The sequence below is a fragment of the Sminthopsis crassicaudata genome, chromosome 2 (genome assembly GCF_048593235.1).
Source record: "Sminthopsis crassicaudata isolate SCR6 chromosome 2, ASM4859323v1, whole genome shotgun sequence".
In the NCBI taxonomy this organism is placed as follows: domain Eukaryota; kingdom Metazoa; phylum Chordata; class Mammalia; order Dasyuromorphia; family Dasyuridae; genus Sminthopsis; species Sminthopsis crassicaudata.
The window spans coordinates 533,897,879-533,919,083 of record NC_133618.1 but is presented as its reverse complement, the minus strand read 5'-3'; the positions used below and the strand labels follow the sequence as shown (position 1 = coordinate 533,919,083).

Here is a 21,205-nt window from a genome sequence, read left to right as displayed (position 1 = left end):
AAATGAGCAGAACCAGAAGATCACTGTACACTTCAACAACAATACTGTATGAGGATGTATTCTGATGGAAGTGGAAATCTTCAACATAAAGAAGATCCAACTCACTTCCAGTTGATCAATGATGGACAGAAATAACTATACCCAGAGAAGGAACACTGGGAGGCAAATGTAAATTGTTAGCACTACTGTCTATCTACCCAGGTTACTTATACCTTCGGAAGCTAATAATTAATGTGCAACAAGAAAATGGTATTTACACACATATATTGTATCTAGGTTATATTGTAACACATGTAAAATGTATGGGATTACCTGTCATCTGGGGGAGGGAGTGGAGGGAGGGAGGGGATAATTTGGAAAAATGAAAAAAAAAAATAATAATCTTCAGAAATATATGCAAAAATTTCCTCTAACATGTGAAAGAGGGTATCTTCCTTTCACTTTTGAAAAAAAGGTTTTGCTTCATGACATTCTAAGTCAATCTGATTATATAAAAATGTATTTTATACAAATACAAAATGTAAGGTGTTAAAACATGTAAGTAACATATAATTCTGGCTCTTTCTATTTAGTCCTAAAGAAGGGCAATATATTGTTAATTAGATCAAATGTGACAGCACCATGAAGAAGAGCTACACTAAGCAAGTCCAAATAACTATTCTTCTAAAGTCTAAATATAAAGTCTAAGTTGTATTTAGGTTACTTACGATTATTGAATTGATTTCCTGTTCCCCCATAGTCACTCTGAAATGAGAAATACAAATGATAAAATTTTAAATGAGAAGCTGCTTTAGTTTATTCAATTCTGCATTGGTATGACATCTAAACAAATTCTACAAAGCTTTCTATCAATGTATCAAGAAAATAATAATAATAATAATAATAATAATAACTCACATTCATTTCAATTTTTTGAATTCAGTGTTTTATCTAAGACAGTAAAGTTGGTAATACAACTAAGCCTTTTTATATATGCAGAAATGAGAGCCTCAGAGTTTAAATAATTAGCTCCTGGCCACATAGTATCAGAACTGGGATTCAAAACTCAAGTCACCTGACACCAAATTTAATGCTTTTTTTCCATGACACTAGGGCATCTGATATACTTCACTTTTTTCCACTATACAAAATTTTGCTCAAAACCACTGATATTTATTAGAAATCATTAGAAATTTGTTAGAAATAAAGGAATTTACTGCATTTTTGACAAAGAAACAGTATTATAAGCAACACAATTTCTGGGAATAACTAACATACTTGTCTATCTAGAAGAAACAGAATGGAAATAACTTCAAAACAACTTGTCATTCACTTTATCACTGTGGAAATAAGAGCGGAGGTCCATCTAACTTCCTGTAACTTTTTGTAACATGAGTGTCTCAATTTTGGAAACTGTCCTCCATTTTATCCAAAACAAGGCAGCAAACATTTGGTATTTTAAAACCTTTTCCATGCATTTCCTTGTCACTAGACAATCATAAAAATCTTACAGCAAGGCTGAAATGCAAATTAGCCTGCCGGTAAGACAAAGGTTAAGGAGCAGGGAGGCACTACAAAGAATGAGGCAGTTGGGTCTGGTGTCAGGAACTTTGACTGCTCAAATGAAATCTTAAGCATTTTATTAGCTATGTGATCCTGCTAAAGTCACTAAACCTATTTCCTTGGTTTTCTCAGCTATAAAATGGGAATAATAATAGCACTTATCTCCCAGTCAGTTAAGAGGAACAAATGAAATATTTGTAAAGTGCTTAGCACTATGCCTGGCACATAATAAATGCTATAGAAATATTATTATTATGAATAGAAAATAGCTATTATTCTTAAGAGGCATATAATTTTTTTAAAAAAAGGAGTTTCTGTGTCTTGTATCTTAAAAAAAAATAAAAAGTTTCTATTAATCTAGATGTGGTCCTTTTATCATGACTATTTTATCTGTATAAAAATTATAGCAATGTGTTTTCAAACTAATTCAAAAAGTACGTTTTCAAGGCAAATTATCAGTACAATTGAGATAGTGCAAATAGTTTGTCAATAACACTTTAGTAAAGATATCTGCAAACTAGATATATGTTATAAGTTGATATAAACTTAAACCAAAATTAAAATAAGTTGACTTAAACCAAAAAATGGCCACTCTTTTAAACACATGGTCCCCAGATATATTCTGTATTTTGGTAGGTTATAAAGAGAGAGAGGAGAGAGAGAAGAATTTTCTTATTTAATTTATTGAAGTTTTTAGAAAAATATTTTCTATAAAGAGGATATATCAAAGGAGTGGATAATCACAATTCTAATAAAACAGTTAAAATCTTAGTTACTATTCAACCTTGCACAAAAACTAGGCCAAAAAAAGTAGAGACAATTACTATCTTTGCCTTCAAATATGACATCATACTTAGGTTTAGGAAGATTTTTGAAACTATTTTCCCAATAATATTTATGGATATATTCTAAGTTATACTTTCTCCTGTATCCATCTGAAATATGCCCATTTGGGGCAAGTCTGAAGTTAAGAAATAGAAATAAGCTAACTAGTTCAATGGTAAGCCAAGTCTGACTATGGTACTCCAAATGAAACAGTATACTTATGACAGCATAAAATACTTGAGATTTTGCTATTTGTAGGAATGTTATTTTTAGTGAACTTATATATAGAGATATCTAAAACTACAGAAAAACAACAATGATCAACAGGTTTTTTAAAAATAAAATAAAGCTCAAAAGTAATTAAATTTGTCCCCTAAACTTAAAGTCAACCCGCGATACAACATTGATACCTCATAATATTTAAATCTATTTTTCAGAGCTTCAATAGTCCTTAAGCTTTCTTCATGCTGTTTTTCCTTGGTGCTCAAAAGAGATCTCAGTTTTTCTTTCTGAAATGAAATGAAAACAAAAACAAAAGTAAACTAAAAGCCAGAAAGTCTCTAATGAAACTATAATTCAGAATGATACTCTCTCCCCAACTCCTACCCTACCAAAGACCTCAAATAATGGAAAATTTCATGATATTGTGATTATACAATGTTTTACTATAACAAAAATACACTTGTTGAAAGATTTAAAAACAAAAACAAAACAAAAACAAAACCAAAAAAAAAAAAAAAAAAAAAAAAAAAGAATTTTAGCATTAGAAAGGACTATTATAAATTATCTAGACCTGACAACCCACACTCTAGTTTTCCAAAGTTACCACTTTTTCTTCCAGGAAAAATATATGTCCTAAATTCTATTCTCCGTATTGGCAACTCTCAAGCAAGAGCTACAATTTCATGAGGGGCCTTTGCTATATTCACATCATTCCTCATTCTCTATACTTCTCTATGTCCCCGCCAGCTGCCTTACTTCCTTCATTTTCTAGATACCCTAAGAATGTAAGCACCTTGAGAGTAAGCATTCCCTCCCTTCCTCCCTCTAGGTCTCTCTCTCAACTTTACCAAACAACTCAGAGATTAATTTACAAAAAAACCCAAACCTTCTGGCTACTTAGCTGAATTTCATCACCTATAGATCCTCATTAGTCCGCAAGATAAAGTCAACTGTGAAACATACCTCCTCAAACCAGTTTACATCCTGGCTGCAGACTACCACCACCACCACCACTATCACCACTACCCCCATTACATTGTAACCTCTTTAAGGGGAAGGCTTATACTTTTTTCCTATGCCCACCACTTAACACAGGGCCTGAAACATACATAGTAGGCATTCAATAAATGTTTATTGACTTTGAGAACAAGGATTAAAGTCCAAGCCTTTTATTAATAATTGTAAAGACCGAGTTAGCATCCTGCATACCTTAGAATCAGCCGGAGTCAGGGTTAGCAAAAGTCCTTGGTCTTTATTCTTGGTTGAAATGAGAGGAATGGACTTAGGAATCCCCTCACCTCCTTTCTCTCTCTCCACTGCCAAAAAGTCATTCCCATTTGTCTTACTCCACGCTCTCCCTCTCTGATCCCTCTTTTCATTCAATGTATACACCCACAGAATAGTTGGGCAGGGCCATTCTCCAACCATATATTAATTGGTAATTAGCCTCAAGTGCTTGGCTATTCAAGTGCATCTCAGTTTCAGTCCTTTACAAATAATCTAGTTCTTTTTCTAATAGCCAGTTATGTAGAAATGTTACACAAGCATTTTTTTCTCTAAACAGCTTTCTTTCCCCTCCTACCTCATTTTCAAGGTCATCAGCAACCATTACTTCCTGGAAAAAAAAAAAAAAGAAGAAAATTAATTTCACTATTCATTGAAAGTTTTTAAAAAATGAGATTTCCATCCATAAAAAGAATAATTCATAAAAAATAAAAAATAAATAAAAAAATAAATAAAACTTGACAGGGGCAGTATACTTACGCCAAAAAATTTGTGGTCCTATATGGGCTTATGAATTTTTTTCATATAGTCATCTTGCTGGTGTAGTAGATAGAAAAGACTAGTTTTAAAACCATAATCACCTGAGTTCCAATACTGCCATTGACACTTATTAACTGAGTAGTTTTGAGAAAGTCACAGCACCTCAGTCTCGAGGCTATATCTTTAAGAATAGATTAGGGATAAGATACTAACTTGAACTAGTAGAGGGAGTTTCAGTCTCTATCTCTATCCCCCTGCTGCTTTCACCTACATTCAGTTTTAGTTATCTCTAACTCCTCTATTTACTTCTTCCATACAAAGTCAATAATACAGTTCCATGAATCCTTCATATCCCTCCCAATCCATTTTCCTTTTCTATTTCTATTGTTCATTCAGGCTCTTGTCACACTTACTACCTTATGTGTGACTTTTGGTGATGCACTCAAACTCTCTGGCTTCAATTTCCTGACCTGCAAAGAATGGGGTTGGCTCGTATGGCCTCTGGACTATCGTGTCCATTCAAGTTCTAAATTGTTTAAATTAAGTTTTATTTCATTTTCAAACAAAGAATAGTCTTCCAAGAAGGTGGAACAGTGGATAAAATGCTAGGCCTGGAATCAGCAAGAACAGACAACAACAGACAGTTTCTTCAACTTATCTCATGGCATTGCCAGCATAATCAAATGAGATATCAGTGAAGTTCTTAGCACACTGCTTGGTACACAGTAGGCACTCTGTATGTAAGCTATTATGATGAGAATGATCATTATTTCTCTTCCACTCCCCCCCCCCTTCTCTCATCTTGAGAAAGCAAAAAAAAAAAAAAAAAAAAAAAAAAAAAAAAAAAAAAAAAAAGCAAAACCCTTGATACAAGCACATATAATCAAAAACAAAATTTTCTCTCTCTCTTTCTCTCCTCTCAGTCCTCTCAGTCCTCAATACATCCTCTGAACACAGGTGTCCAACCCTCCCCTCCTGCTTAGAGCTCCAGAGGCTGCTGCTGCAATTCAGCTGCCCCCAAGCCTGGCATAGCCTTGCCCTGGCACTGCCTGCTCTGGACTCACTCCAGTGTGACAGACCTTTCCTGCCAACCTTCTACATTGTCTTGATTGCTTCACCTTTCCTTTTGTAGGTTCCTCCACACTTGAATTCATTTGGTTATGTAAAGAATTTTGGGAGATGTCCCTACCTTTTCTCTGCCATCTTGGTTTCACTTCTCAATTACTTTTTTAGTCAGTCATCCTGCCTATAGTATTTCTTTCCCCCAACCCAACTGGCATGTTGCCCTATCTTAATCTCCCTACAATGATATTTTTAACATGTTCAAAAACCTTCCAGTTCAAACTTCTCAGTATGCCATCCAATTTTTTCTACAATTTAGATCCAAAATAAATTTTAACTTTTATCACTAATAACCTTCTCCTCCATTCTTTACTCCAACCCTACACTTAATATTCTAATCATAACACTAGTTCACTGCTGTCTCTAATGCCACACACTAATTTCCTCTGGCATAGTGAAAGTCTTCTATGATTTTTCCAGCTCCAAATTTATTTTCTAAGCCTATCTAAACCTTACCGAAGTCTGGCTCAAGTCTTCTATTAACAAAGTAGTTTACATTATCTCTTCCTCCTCTCAATTCCTATTAAAAATAAGCCTTCTATCACTTTTCTTTTGCTTGTACAAATCTTGCCTTCTCAGGTCCTTAAAGGCAGGGACTATTTTTCATTCTGTCAACTAAAACCAACAAGGCACATAAAACTGGAAATGCTGAAGATGCCAAGTGAAGTGTGTGATTTTGAGAATATTTACTTTGGATGACTATAACTTGAAATACAATTTTTTCCCAGTTTTATAAAAGTACAGAATTTGTTTTATTATCCCTTATGCTATGCTTTGAACATAATGGATGATAAATAAGTTCCTGATAAAACTGCTAGATTCTCAAAAGCAGAGAATATGCCTTATATTCCTTCTTTGCCTTACAGATATTAATATAATGAATTTATACACAGTGGATACTAAAATTTTTTGGGTTGAGTATTAAATTTATTTGTTGTCTATTTCTCCACAATTATGCTACATGTTTATAACTATTAGTAAACAAATATTCATTATGCCAAAAGTATATTTGAAAATGTTAGATATTTGGATTACATGCATAGTAATAATTCTATATGTATATATAATTCTTCAATTCCTTATTTAGCAAGATGGCTTTTTATTTCATTCAACTAAAAAATATTTTTTCTAAAAATTGTATTTATTTTACACTTGGCAATGCACATTTTTATGATGGGTTCCAAATTATTTTCTGGCAGAACCAAAATTTCCTAGAATTATTTATATGAAGAATATCTATTACAAAATATTTTAAAAGTTCAAATATCTCATCCCATACCTTCATTTGCAAAAAATATTCTAGTATTCTCATTATTATTCAAGATCCCTAAATGACATAAGCCATAAAAATAAAACTTATGATTAGCATTTTAATAGATATTGTTTTATCAGTAGCAGAGTAAACTAAAGTAACTCCATTTTGCCTTTAACATTATTTATAGCTCCAGTCATAGTCTTTGACCTTTTTAAAAGCTGAAACAGCAAAGACAGTTTTTATCTATTAGGAAAGGAGTTACTAGAAATAGTTAGCCCCTGACAACAAACTCTGTCCAATCAAGGGATTATACATCCCTTAGTCCTACCCTATAAGCCCCCAGAAACAAGCCCTCTCCAGTCCAGAGTTACCTCCTATAATCCAATTCACCTTTTTCCTAGATTGAAACTCATATAAGTCTTCTCCTTTTGGTTTTCAGTCTCCTCTTCACCTCCTATGACTAAGGTTTCCTTCCAAATAAACTCAATAAACCTTCACTGGTTACTAAATTTCTGGTTTGGGTTTTGTTACTAGCTCTGATTAGTTTTGGCACCAACAATTTTGTCCAGTTTCTATTTTGAAAATGAAAATCCTCAAATTTATTTTTTTTTAAGTTTTCTGTTTACAAGTGGACAGAAATAGTTTATATACCAACTACTATATCTCTACATAATTCTAAATTAAACTGCAAAGACAGCAGGTCTCTATGAACTGTACTTTAAATGATATAACTGTCTACATCACACCTATTAACTGTGAATGCATCCCAAGATTTGTTCTTATGCCTTCTTCTCTTTCCTTTTTGTATCCCCCAACTTGATGATTTTATTAGCTCCCATGCCTTAATTATCACTGTTATAGAAATTCACAAATACTTAAAACCAATCTCTTCCCTGGGCTTCAAACCACTCTCACTAACTATATAGTGAACATTTCTAGCAGGATTTCTGGTAAGCATCTTAAAATCAACATATTAAAAATACAATTCATTATCACTCCTTTTGTCTCCTTCACCCTCTTCCAAACTCCCATCTTATTATGAAGAGCACCATGAAATTTCCAGTCTCCCTGTGAGGAATGGGAAGAGAGTCAAAGATAAATGAGGCATTTAGCCTTCTTAGAAATAAGGAAATCCAGAGGAAGGGAATGAGGATAGGGAGGGAACAAACATTTATTAAACTCTAATCACATGCCAGGTACTGTGCAAAATGCTTTAAATTATTATGTCATTTCATCAACTCTGGGAAATACATACTATTTTTATTCCCATTTTACAGTTGAAGAAACTGAAGCAAAAAGCAGTTATGAGATTGCCCAGGATCACACACAGCTAATAAGTGTTTGAGGCAAAATTTAAACTTAGGTCTAACTGACTTAATATTAATAACCATAGCTAGTATTTTAAAGTGCTTATTATGTTCTGGACACTGTGCTTATCTCATTTGGGCCTCACAAACAATCCTGAAAGGTAGATGCTATCATCACAGTTATATAGATGAAGAAACTGAGGCAGACAGAGATGAAGTGACTTGCCCAGAATCACACAGCTACTAAGGGTCTGGAGCTAGATTTGAATTCATGTCTCCCTGACTCTAAATCTAGGACACTACCTATTATTGCATCTGTTGCAATAGGCTAGGTTGGCTCTGGATTTCCAGAAAACTCTCAAATAGCAGGGGGTTTTTTGTGGTGGTTGTTCTCTGGTGGAAGAAAGTGCTATTCAGCCTCTAAGTATCTGTAACTGTCTGTTTTGATCCCAAATTTAAAATTACACTTATCAAAGCAACTGTTATAAATCCTTGGTTTTTCTTTGTTTTTACTAAATCCCTTTTTTTCCACCTCCAAGCCAATTCTTTGTTGCTAATTCTTTGAAAAGTTTGAGAAGGGGGTTGAGGAGTTTGTGGGGATAGATCAAGGTCATTTACAACTTTTGAATTAGAGGGGCTAGTTATGCTTCAATCCACTAAAGTCTAAAGTGATTCATAGAAGTGCTTTAGATCTAGAAATAATAACCTCCTGTCTTGGGGGGGGGGGGGGAAAGAGGGGATGGGATGATTATAATCATGGGAGTGGCTAAGGTCATTAAATGGGGAAATATGTAAAGAGAGAACTGCTGGTTTGATTTAAAAGGACAAACTTTTGGGAACAGGATAAGGAACCTTGAAATATAATCTCCACTGTTAAAAAAAAAAAAAATTCCTACTACTATTTGTGTATTTGAATAAAAGGAACATCAAATTTGGTTTGGTAGAAAGAGCACCAGATTTAGTATCTGAGTATGAGTTTGCCACATTTCAACTGTGTGACCTTGCCATAGATGCTTCATGTCTTTAACCATATGAATTTCTTTATTTATAAAGATGAGGGAGCTGGACACTAAAGTCTTACAAGTTTTAATCCAGTGGCTGATTTGAAGTCAGAGAATTTGAAACTTCTCATTTTCTGATAAGTTGAAATGCAGAATCATAGTATTTGAGAATGTTAGATCTCTGAAGTATTGACTCCATCTAGAGAATTTATCCTACACATAATTATTCTGAAAAAGACGCTATCTTAATGTGAACTCCTATCATTTATCACCTTTTGTGTACTTGTATGTTTAAATTGCCCCTTATTAGATCAGAAGCTTGTTGAGAGCAGGGAAAATTTTTTGAATCATCCTTATATTTTTGCCTAATAAAATGCCTCATAAGAAAAAAAAAAAAAAAAAGAAAGAAAGAAAAAGAAACTTCCAGTCTCCTAGATTAAAAAACCTGGCATCATCTTTGATTTCCCATTCTCTCACTCTAGACATATTCAATTAAACCTTCTTCCCATCTCTGCTACTGCACAAATTTCACTCATCCTTTAAGGATGATATGTCAAGTTCTTCCTTAGGTTTGCTAACCATCTAAGCCTACATTAAGTTCTCCTTTCTCTAAAGTCCCATAATACTTAATGCATATGCTGCTTTGCACTATAACTTATCTTTCTGCCTATCTGTCTTGGCTCCTCAACTAAACCATAAACTCACTAAGGGGAGAAAGGCCATATGGCTAACACGATGTCTTACAAGAACTAGCAAGTGCTTCATAAATATTTTCTTAATGATGAAGATGATTTGGAATCATCTTTTTTAATGTAACCATGATGCTATACAAAGACTATACCTCATTTAGCTGTAGTTGCAATCCATTGACTTTATCTAATAATATTCTTTGCTCCTGTTGAATATTTCTCAACTTTTCTTTCAAATCTTCATTTTCAGCCTCCAGATCCTTAAAAACACATTGAGAACTAATGAGGATAAGAGGTAAATGGACAATCTAAAAAGAAAATTTCTTGTTAATAGAACCATAAATGCATAGTCTCTTAAGTCATACACAAAATAACTAATGTAATGTCAACCAAGTTGAAAAATTAATTTTTAAGAAAATACAAGCAATAATAATAATTAACATTTGCCTAGGAATTTAAAGTTTACAAAAAACTTTATAAATGCAGTTTTCAAACTGTGTACCATGGAAAATTCACAGAGGCACAATAGGATATTTTACATTTTCAAAGGAAATGCACTGATAAACATGTGTTGGTCTCTGAACATGGTGATTCACTGTTTCAACATCAGAACAGACTACATTTCTTCTTTCACTATTGTATTTGAGATATGTTTTTGTTCATTTGTACTTTTCAACTGCTTCTCTAACTTTCTTATCTGAAACATTATCTTTGCAAAGTTAAGTTTTCAGCAGCTATTATGATACATAGTACTTCCACTATTATGCAAAAATCAATGTTTAAAAAAAAAAAAAAAAAGAAATGTATAAATCAGTGTCCAATCTGATTCCAAGATTTGAGAAGTTATTCAGTGCCTGACAGTACACACATCTCATTAAGTAAGATGTGGCTAAGAATGAAATGAACTCTATATGTATTAGTTTTTCAATTGGTTATTAGTTAGGACATACTTATTCAGTTGCTTGACTTAAGTATTTAATAAATTGAACTGTTGGCTATTTCTTTTGAATTTGGTATAACATAAAAAAATTACTAACACACACCAATGACACCATGACTTGAGAAAGTCTAGGAATTTTTGTATTGTCTCATTTGAATTTCACAACAACCTTGTAAAGTAGGTAGTAACGATATTATTATTTCCATTTTAGATATCTGAAAACTGACAATAGAGATGTTCATGGTCACACACACAGATGTTAATGCCCAGGTCTTTCAGACTCTGAGGCTAACATTCCACTCAACTCTTCCCATGCTGCCACTGTAACATAAAAATGACAACAAATAAATACGTACTTAAAATTTAGCACATGAAAGATATTATTCCTGACAAAAGCAAGGTAAACAGAGTCAGTCTAGAACCAAAATAAACAGAATTGTTTTTAGTTTTAAGTTTTGAAAATCTAATAAGATCACTTTTAATAATATTTTACTTTTGAGGTAGCTACATGGTACAGTGGATAAAACACCAGCTCTGAAGTCAGGAGGACTTGAATTTAAATCTGGCCTCAGTCACCATTAGGTGTTCTAGCTGAATGACCCTGAGCAAGTCACTTAATCCCAACTGCCTCATAATAACAATAATTTACTTTTAATCAAAATTTCAGTCATCTGGTAAAAACAAACGAACTATATTTAAAAATATTTATTATATCATCCATAAACTTCTCTTCCCAAGGACAATATAGAAAACACACAAGAACATGAAAACCAACAAGTTTGGGTTTGTTTTACTAAATAAAATCAGCTATAAAAGCAGATACTGACATTTACACATAAATTATTTTTTCATATGTTGCAGTGCTTCCACTATATAAATCATAATCCCTGTTTCTCCTATAAGAGGTTGTTTTTTTTTAAACAATTTTTTCCCCTCAACATACCCAAGAGCTATAAAATATCACTATCTTGAGTAAGTCTTAACAAGGCAAACCAAAACAAACCCAGTTCAATCAACAAAATAGATATGCTAATATCCCGAAATAAAGACACTATGTGTTTATATTTTGCCTCTGATACTGACTGAATATGTGGATTTAGGTAAGTGATGTAACAATTTCTCTATGTACTAGGCAACTCTAAAGACCATACGTTATAAAAAAGTATCAATCAGAACTGATATATCAAATGTGTATACATATATACAGATACATAGTCACACACACAGTATATATAATTAGATGTGTACAATTTCGAATTAGACCTGTGATTCATTGATATAAAAAGGTCCCAGTAAAAAACTTGTATTTCCAAATATTATGTAGACTAAAGTATGTCAACTAAGAAATGTTAGCATAATTAATTTTTCTATTAAATGAAAATCAAGTACCAATAGAGGCTACACAATTACAGAAACAAATCTAGCTAAACACTTGATTTTACTATTCAAAGAAACATACCATTTCTTTGAGCTCATTTTCTGGAGCATTACCTGAACATTTTTCTGCTCCCTCTGATATGGATTTATATTAACTTCATCTTGCAGATGCAACAGATTTCTCTTCGGTGGAATATAAGATAGCTAAGTTATTGTGACATTAAAATATAATAAGGTAAAAAGTTATAAATGAATAAAGAGCTTTTTTAAAAGCCTATTTTGAAAAAAATCTTAAATCTAGCATAGTTTGCCTTATGATCTTAGATTAAGTTTTGCTCTATATTACACAAGGTGGCAGTATTTCTATCTGTATATAATCAAGAGTCCATTCAATGAAAATATTTATGTTCAAATAACTGTCATTTAAACAATTTTAACCTTATCATATGAAAATCTCAAAATACTAAATTATTTGGGTATTAAAAATATTTTAAAACAGAATCTTATTTAAATCTATCAACTTAAAATCAATAAGTTAATTTTTACCAAATGTATTCAAAGAAATAATCACATATTTTCAAAACTAAAAATCATCAAAAAGAATTTGTTCAAGTATAACTTGATCCCAATTATTCACAAAATGAGCCCAAGTTACATTTAAAAATAATAATAATAAAAAAACCTCAGGAGTGAAATCTATACTGACTTTTCTCTTTGTATTCCTATCACTTTGCACATTGTGCTTACTGAATGAATGATAATCAACAAAGCATTTCTGTGGTTGACCAGGAGAAACAAAACTTGTAAGCTTTTTCATTTTCAACTAGCACATCTTTAAAAAAAAAATGATATAAAGTCTTATTGTCCTGTTCATTTTTATCATATGGATGAGATAAACATCAGCAAAATTCATTTTTAAAATTGCATTATAACATAACATTGATTCATATATGTGTCCAGAAAAATTACTGCAGATATTAAATTTCATCAGCAAGTCAACAATCTAAATCTAACATATAACTAAATATCAATACAGATTATGTTTCTAAAACATTGGGAATATAATAATATAAGATAAACATCTGGTAACTGATAGGGAATATTGAAAAAAAAAAAATTAAGAATCTTTCAGTGTCCATCTAGGAATGATCAGGAAAAAAAGCCTAAACCTGAAAATTCTTCCTAAAGTCATTACAAAAACCACAACCTATTTAGATTTTTATGATATGCAATCTATGTCAATTTAGTAGCATTTGTCTTTTCAGTCTAGTAACCCATGAGTAGTTACTCTTCACCAAGTTTTGGAATAAGGATTTACCTGCTGGAGGGACAGTCCTTTCTTGGAAGGCTCTCTCCCTAAAGATCAAAAAAGAGAGGAATGAAAGCAATAATAAATTATGGAGTTTTAAATATACATTCATAGATTTACAGAAATTCAGTGTTCAAAGAGGCCTTAGAAAGCATCTGGTCTCATAAACCAGAGTTAAATGATAAAGTGACTTCATCTGGGTCACACAGTTATAGTGGCAGAGGGGAGACTCCAATATCTTATTTCTATACTGATTTTCCCTACAATCACTACCCCCCTTTATCTTTACTATTTTTTTTTCAAATTAAGGCTAATTTAATTGTTTCATTCATTATAATTTTATTTCATTCAAAGGAAAAAGTGAGAGAATTTTTAATATACACCTACCTGTTAGGTTCTTACTAAGTGCTAATGAGATAATGAGATATTAGGTTCTTACTAAGTGCTAAGTAGGTACTTAACAATTCTCTAGTTCCAGCCTTTATTGGGAGTTTTATTTCTATGACCTCCTGGGGAGGAGCTTGCTTGCTTAGGAGGAGCAAGTTCATTGTTGAAGTAATTTTCCCCAGAAGCCCTTGCGTTATCCCACACCCATTCTCTGGGATGATAAAAAAGGGTGGCCCTAGAGAGATAGAGAGTCTTGTCTGGGCCAGATTTAAGGCGACTCTCCAGAGGAAGAAGAAGTCTCTCCTCTAGACCAGAGAGCGATTGGCAGTTTCTGGAGATGACAGCACGTTACACCTACCTAACAGGGACAATACTATTTCCCTATAAATAATATCATTATAACTTTATTTGATAGTTGTTCTTCAGATTTCTTAATTATTTCCCAAGAGATATTGCCACAATAATCCAGGACTCAGCACAAGTAGCAGTAAATTCTACTTTAAAGGTTCTAAAATAACTAAGTAATATATATGTATGTATGTATTAATTATATTCTTTAAAATAAATATAAGGAGATAGATATTTAAAAGTTTTAATAATTGAAACAAACTTTCTTCAGTGAATAAAGTGAGGTTTCCTTGTCAGTCCTGCTCTTATATCATGTATACCACAACATCCCCATCCCACTGCCCAGAACTGAAATTAAATCAATTCTACCACTGATTCTGGAAAGCAATGTCAATCAACCCTCCTGGATCACTCCCATTGCAGACACTATCTTGTTTTTGTATTTCTATCCTTAGAACTTAGCACAATACCTGGCAAGGTAAGTAATTAATAAATATTTCTTATTTGCCAATTATACCAATTTTGTCTACCAATCCATTCATTTACTCATTAAAAGTTAAAGAAATTTCTGGGTACCTCTATTTGCATTTTCAGCTGCAGTCTTCATTAAGGTTAAAATGTCCAAATTATCTCCAATTCTCGCATAATAAGAACTATCATGACCAAGGGCATCCAACAAGCTGACATCTGCACCATTTTTAATTAAAACTTCCACAGCATCCTTACAACCATACTCACAACCTAACATAAGTGCAGTTCTAGAACAAAACACAACCATAATAATGAATCATTGTAAGAAAACATTTCATAGAATGAGAAAAGTGCTGACTGAAATCCCCCTATGATTCATCAAATAAATCCTAAAAAGTTTTGTGAAAAATAATACATATAACTACTAAGTGTCAAAACTGGGATCTTTAATTAGGTCTTACTGATTCTACATAATACACACTAAGATTGTTTCAAATACATTAGGAAATTTAGGTATTGTTTTGAAGATAGTTGGCTTTATTTGAAAACAACACAGGTTTGTTTCAGGAGGTTGATTAAATGAAATATCATGAAAATCATCATTTCTTTCTCCTCTTTCCTTTTGCTCTTTTATCTAACTGAAGGCATTTAAATAATTGATATAATTCAAAGTGTTCCTTTTTTATTATAACTAATTCATATATTCAAATTATATTATTTACACTTTTAAATTACATTACCTTACAATGAATTAGAAAATTACATTTGATATCAGAAATTCAAAATGTAAATTCAACCAAAACACTCAAAATTCTGTTTTTTAGGTATCTTAAATAAACTAATAATTCAATTTATTGAATGATTAGTATTGAGTAGTTTTCATGTGACTATTGAATAAGTCTATCTTTTAGCTTATATATCTTACTATTTTTAACTTATGCATCTTGCTAATTTTTATGAAATTATATTTAAAAGTATCTAAATTTTATAATTTTAAATCACTGATTTAAGGTATTCGAAGTTCTGAATACATCTGCCATGAAGTTATATTTACAAAAAAAGAAGGAAAAAAATCAAAGAGTTATAATAATAACTTTGATCAAATGAAATTTGTACTACAAAAGATTACACAAGTCAGGACTTAATGCAGGCAATTTCTGCTTTAATTCAATTTTCACAGAACTTTTCAGGAATATACATCTATTATATAAAATAAAACTGTCAATTCCTAGTTTGCAGACCCACATAAATATGAAATTTAATTTAAAAGAATTAGCTCTTTAATTACTGAATTGTCATTACCTATTTTGTTTGTCTCTGGCATTAACATCTGCACCTCTATCAATCAGAAGTTGGCATATTGTTGGTCTACACATCTGAGTGGCCAGTATCAGCGGTGTCCGTCCATCCTAGACAATAAGACAAATGGAAAAGTCAACAAACATTTATTAAGTACCTACCATGCCCCAATCAGTGTGCTGGGATTATAGAGAAACAATCTCTAAATCAAGAGGGAAACAGAAAAAAGCAGTATTGCCTATATTAATTGAATGGTGGAATGAATATAAATGTTAACTCACCTTATCTTTGGCGTTTACTGAGGCTCCATGGTCACAAAGTAGTTGTATGCTAGAAGTACAATCTGCCATAGCTACACATCAGAAAGAAAACATAAGCTGATGAGACATTTAAAGTTCTATCAAAATAATACATAAAAGAAATACACAACTTAAAAAGAAAAAAAGAAATTTCACAACTTAAGACATTGGTCTCAAGGGTGTAGATAATCACATTTCTATTTTAAGAACTGTTCGAGTAAATCTTTTTAAAATACTTTATTAAAAGAATTTTCTGAGTTGTGAATGAAATGTGTTACCATGCAAAGAAAAAAAACACAAATAATTATGAACAAATTTAAATTTGCTACATATTCTCCATTTTTTCAAATGGTAATTTACTGGCCTGTAATTCCATATATCACTTCAATCTAAAAAACAAAAAGTCAAATATATCTCATAAGGATGTCTTAAATAAATGTGACTCATCTGTTTGTTGATTTATTTCCACTGTTTTTAGCAGTAGAATCAGATATCTTAGTCTTTACCAAAAGCTTTTTAGGAAAAAAAAAAAACAAAAAAAAACTATTTCTAATATCTGAAATAGAGAAAAAATAACATTTATGAATCAAAAAAAAATTATAATCTTGTGAAAAACTGCATTTTTTAATCCCTCTGAGATACCAAGATGAAAAGAGTGTGTCTACATTGTGAAATTCAGTCACAACTTTCATTTCTGAATGTCTTTTGAACAAAATTTTACATTTTACTCAAAACAATTATTGCAAGCATAAAAAAACCTTAATTCACAAATCTGTAACTATAAAACCATCCTTTAGTTTTATTATATATCTTACAATGTAAAATGTAATGCTTAACTACATTATGTTAAAATGTCATTTGACATTAAACAAGTAAAATGTGATCCAAAGATATAATTGTCAATTAAATTCATGGTAATATTTAATTTTATAAGCTCTATGCTTTAAATATGTCACAGTAGTTTCAGAAACTTATTTTGTCTTACAAGAATGAAAAATAAGGAGAAAAATCTTAAAAGAAACTGGCACGTATATTTTTATAAAACAACAATAAAATAAAAGCCAGATGATTTGCTGGCTAAAAGTTAATTTCTTGGTCCTACTATATTATTTCTCATGTTATAAAAATTGTATCTTATTATTAAATAAAACTATAATAAAGAAAACTAGTTAAAAGCTTAAGAATTTGCTGAATTAAGTAATAACAAGTGAGAGCAAATTAATATAGTACAATGGGAAAAGGCAAAGAAATTGAGCTGGAATTCTATCTTTGCCCTTATAATTTCTTTAAATCTGAAGAGATTACCTTCTATAATTTGTTCATTCATTAATAAAATGAATGAATGGACAAAGTTCCCCCTGCTCAAAAATTCTTTGATTCTAAGACTGTATAAATACTTGAGCTAACGTCTTATATTTCAGTTCTATTTTTATCCTTCCTTTGACATTTAGAGAGAAATTTCAAACAGATAACTCAGTCACACAAGTACTAATCATAACTTTTTAAAGTATTAGTTCAAAATCTTAATAAAAGCAAGAAAACAGTACAATGATAAAGAACTCACCCATAACATTGCTCAACTGCAGTTTAGAAAAAAATGAAAATACAATTTTTAAGAACCAAAGGAGAAACTGATCAACATTCTAAAAGAACACAATCTGCTAAACATGAATAAAAAAAATTAAATAGCCTCTTAAAAACTAAACGTTTAAAGAAACATTAAGAATCTCTTACCACTAGTGAAATCTTTGCTCACCTGCATCATGAAGTGCAGTCCTACCGTGCAAATCTACGTGTTCAGTGGGGCAGTTATACTACCAATAAATTAATAAATAAGTTATTTCCAAGGATTCTATAAATATATATGTATATATAAAATATATTCTATATTAAAAATCAAATCTTAAAATATTTACTTTGTCAATGTCACTATTTACATTTTGTCTAGTTGGAGATGGAAGAATATCAAAACAAATTATATAAATTATATAATTATATAAAGTAAATGTGTAATAAGATTTCACTAAAGAAAAAAATTGATTTATTAAATGACTTATAAAAATTATAAAAATAACTTCTAAACATAAAAATAGCTTATAAAAATTGTTAAATAACATTAAAAAAAACTTTGTGATGTTTAATCAGAAGACAAACTATGCTTAAGCTTATTCAGAAAAATAGCCACAACTGCCACCATTTAACTTAATAAATTTATAGCAGTGTCTATTTGACTGACAACCGACAACATTTAATTCAAGGAATCTCAAATTCAAGTAAAAGACATTGCTACCATAACAAAATTGCCATTAAATAATCAATTGAATAAGAACATTTCACTGATTGTTGGAAGACTCTATATGCAACATTAGTTGAATAAAAGACTCAAGGCAACACTTTAAAATGAAAAGAAAATATTACTTATGTTAAATAATCTTAATTTATACATATAAGCAAAAACACCAAAAATTTCTAATGTAAACAGGAAGGTAGTCTTCATAGTTTATTTTCAATATATTCTTATGCAATTCTCAGTAGTTTTCTAACATTTCTTTATCAAAAAACAATGTGTAAACAAATCTGAGTAAATCAAACATTTTTCTTTAAACCAAGGTTTGAAAAACACAATAAAGCAATCCTTAGCATATAATTTCTTTTTAAAAAGTTTAATTTTCAATACCTGTAAAAGCTTTTGTAAGCACAAAGCATGTCCATATTTTGCAGCAAGGTGAAGGGCATTTCTGCCTATAAAGTAAAATTCTATAATTATTTATATAAGACATTTGAAAGAATACACACAGATAAGAAACTATAAATTTTTTATAAACATAACCTTTGGTCACTAGAAATGGATGGCTCAATAAGATATTCTTAAAGAATAACTAAATGTAGAATATAACCAAAGAAAACACAATGAAACAAATCAATTTACTAATATCCATGAAATAGGGATTCTAAGTACCAAGTATTGGTTTATTTTTTCCCCTTTGTAAAAAGTTACCAAATGTCCTGGATAAAATGGCATAGAAAGTAGGTAATGAAAATAAAAGATTTGACAAGAGTCAAAGCAGGAACATTCACTAACTAATTCCTACCATATTAAGAAATGTTTCCAATTAAAGCCAATCTTCTCATATAATTCATACAAAATGTGATTACTGAGATCTTGGGGTTTCCTCATAATACATCCTTCACTGAACTTTTTCTCTCCATATTTCATGTGTGCTTAAAAAATTTTGCCCATCCTTCGAATGCCACTTCTTCATGAAGACTTCATTGAGTCTACTCAACCAGATTGATCTTTCTTATATATTATACTACCTCATCAAAATAAATTATGCACTTTTCTTATTCTTAGTAATATGTAGTAAGGTTCTTGAGGCCAGGATATGTCTTATTGATACGTCTATCATCTTCACTATTGAAAAAACTTTGTTATATGAAAGGCACTATTTTTTTTTTTAACATTTCAAATGAAAGTGACACTTCTGCCACATATCTAGCTTGTGTAACACTTGAAGACAACGTATAAGGGATTATTTTTAGGTAAATATTTCTCTTAAATATGATTTCAGAATGATTTCAAGTGTATGAATTATATTTAGACCATTATAATAGTATTTTACCTTAGATTTGAACAAGTTAAGGAGTCCAAGAGGCAGAGACAAAGAGGGAGAGTGGTCTGTGCATGGGGGACTGCCAGTGAAAATGTACAGAAATGTGGGAGATGGATTGGTATGTGGGAAGAACAGCAAAAACTGGTGTTTCTGAATTAGAATATGTGGAGCAGAATAAAGTATAAAAAGATGGGAAATAAGAGGTTAAATCATGAAAGACTTTAGAAGTCAAACAGAGAATTTTAAGTTTCATCTTAGAGGCAATTTGATTTCACTGAATGGATGTGTGTAGAATATAGTAAGGAAAAAGTGTAAGAAGAAATAAGTATTTCAATTAATCTTTAAGTAGGTAAGGGAAGGAACTTAGTTTACACTAGGAGGAACAAAATAAGCATAAAAAAGTTAGCAAGATGACAGATGAGGACATTTAAAGTAATAAAAGGAAACACAGCCAGGGTACAGAAATTAGCTTCTTTTTATCTGGAGATTAAAAGTGTACCTTAAAAAGGTTTTTGAGGAAAGGGGGAATGGTGAAAAAAAAAAAAAATTAAATAAGTATTATACCAAGCTTCAAGAATTTTATCTAATTCTTCCAGAATAGGAGCTAACTTTTTTGTCATGGACTCATTTGACATTTCAATTAAGTTTATGAACTGTTCTGACAATATTTTTAAATGAATAAAATACATAGGACTACAAGAAAATTAATTATGCTGAAAGTTTTGAAAATGTTTTTAAAAATAAGTTATGAACCTCAGATTTAAGAACATCTGTTCTAGAATACATCCGATACATTTTACTACCATCTGTTTTTTCATTTCTAAATGTACTATACTGATTTGTATATATGGATTTACAAAATCTTTCCGTCTTTCAAAAAACCTGAAACAATTAGTGCCTACAAATTATTCTGTGTCCTGCAAGTACATTTTGAAGAAAACATAATACCTGCAGCATCACTGACAGTAATGTCAACTCCATGTACAAGAATGGTATTTAAGCACTCCAAATTTCCCTTTGACGCAACAACATGGAATCTAAAAAAAAAAAGAAAAAGAAATTATAAAACTGCACATGAAATGCCAAATAAAAACTAAAAATAAAATATAATATATACCTAATATAAGATATACCCTATACTTAAATAATATAATATAATACATACCCTATACCTAAAATAGACCAAAGATAATACTATAAACTTCCTTACTATATAGTCTATAAAGGCTCATTTTTAATTAAGTTGAAAAACCCCCTAAAATGAAATCTTAAATGAAAAAATTTTAAACAAGTGTTGCATAATTCAGAAAACGCAGAAAGAATCCATTCTGGAAAATTAATATTATAGTCTTACAGGCATAAAGTGTGTCAGTACAAGCCAATATCATGTGCATATGAAATGCTTTTTGTAGGGAAGAGGAAAAGAAAGAGACC

The 21,205-nt window shown here is 31.1% G+C and overlaps 1 protein-coding gene across 6 annotated transcripts in view; it reads right to left on the bottom strand.

The window, feature by feature from the left end:
• The window catches only part of UACA (uveal autoantigen with coiled-coil domains and ankyrin repeats), an 88,233-nt gene that overhangs the window by 18,564 nt on the left and 48,464 nt on the right, over window positions 1–21,205 (bottom strand). For 3 of the 6 annotated variants that reach the window (XM_074294668.1, XM_074294671.1, XM_074294672.1), the window contains exons 3-14: window positions 20,720–20,808; window positions 18,835–18,899; window positions 17,914–17,971; window positions 16,140–16,210; window positions 15,862–15,968; window positions 14,665–14,846; window positions 13,363–13,400; window positions 12,159–12,248; window positions 9,880–9,987; window positions 4,172–4,204; window positions 2,778–2,876; window positions 708–744 (exon numbers count right to left, since the gene is read on the bottom strand). In XM_074294668.1, the coding sequence (XP_074150769.1) occupies window positions 708–744; window positions 2,778–2,876; window positions 4,172–4,204; window positions 9,880–9,987; window positions 12,159–12,248; window positions 13,363–13,400; window positions 14,665–14,846; window positions 15,862–15,968; window positions 16,140–16,210; window positions 17,914–17,971; window positions 18,835–18,899; window positions 20,720–20,808 (977 nt within the window). The remainder of the gene's footprint in view (window positions 1–707; window positions 745–2,777; window positions 2,877–4,171; window positions 4,205–9,879; window positions 9,988–12,158; window positions 12,249–13,362; window positions 13,401–14,664; window positions 14,847–15,861; window positions 15,969–16,139; window positions 16,211–17,913; window positions 17,972–18,834; window positions 18,900–20,719; window positions 20,809–21,205) is intronic. The other 3 variants (XM_074294669.1, XM_074294673.1, XM_074294670.1) reach the window with 2 other exon arrangements.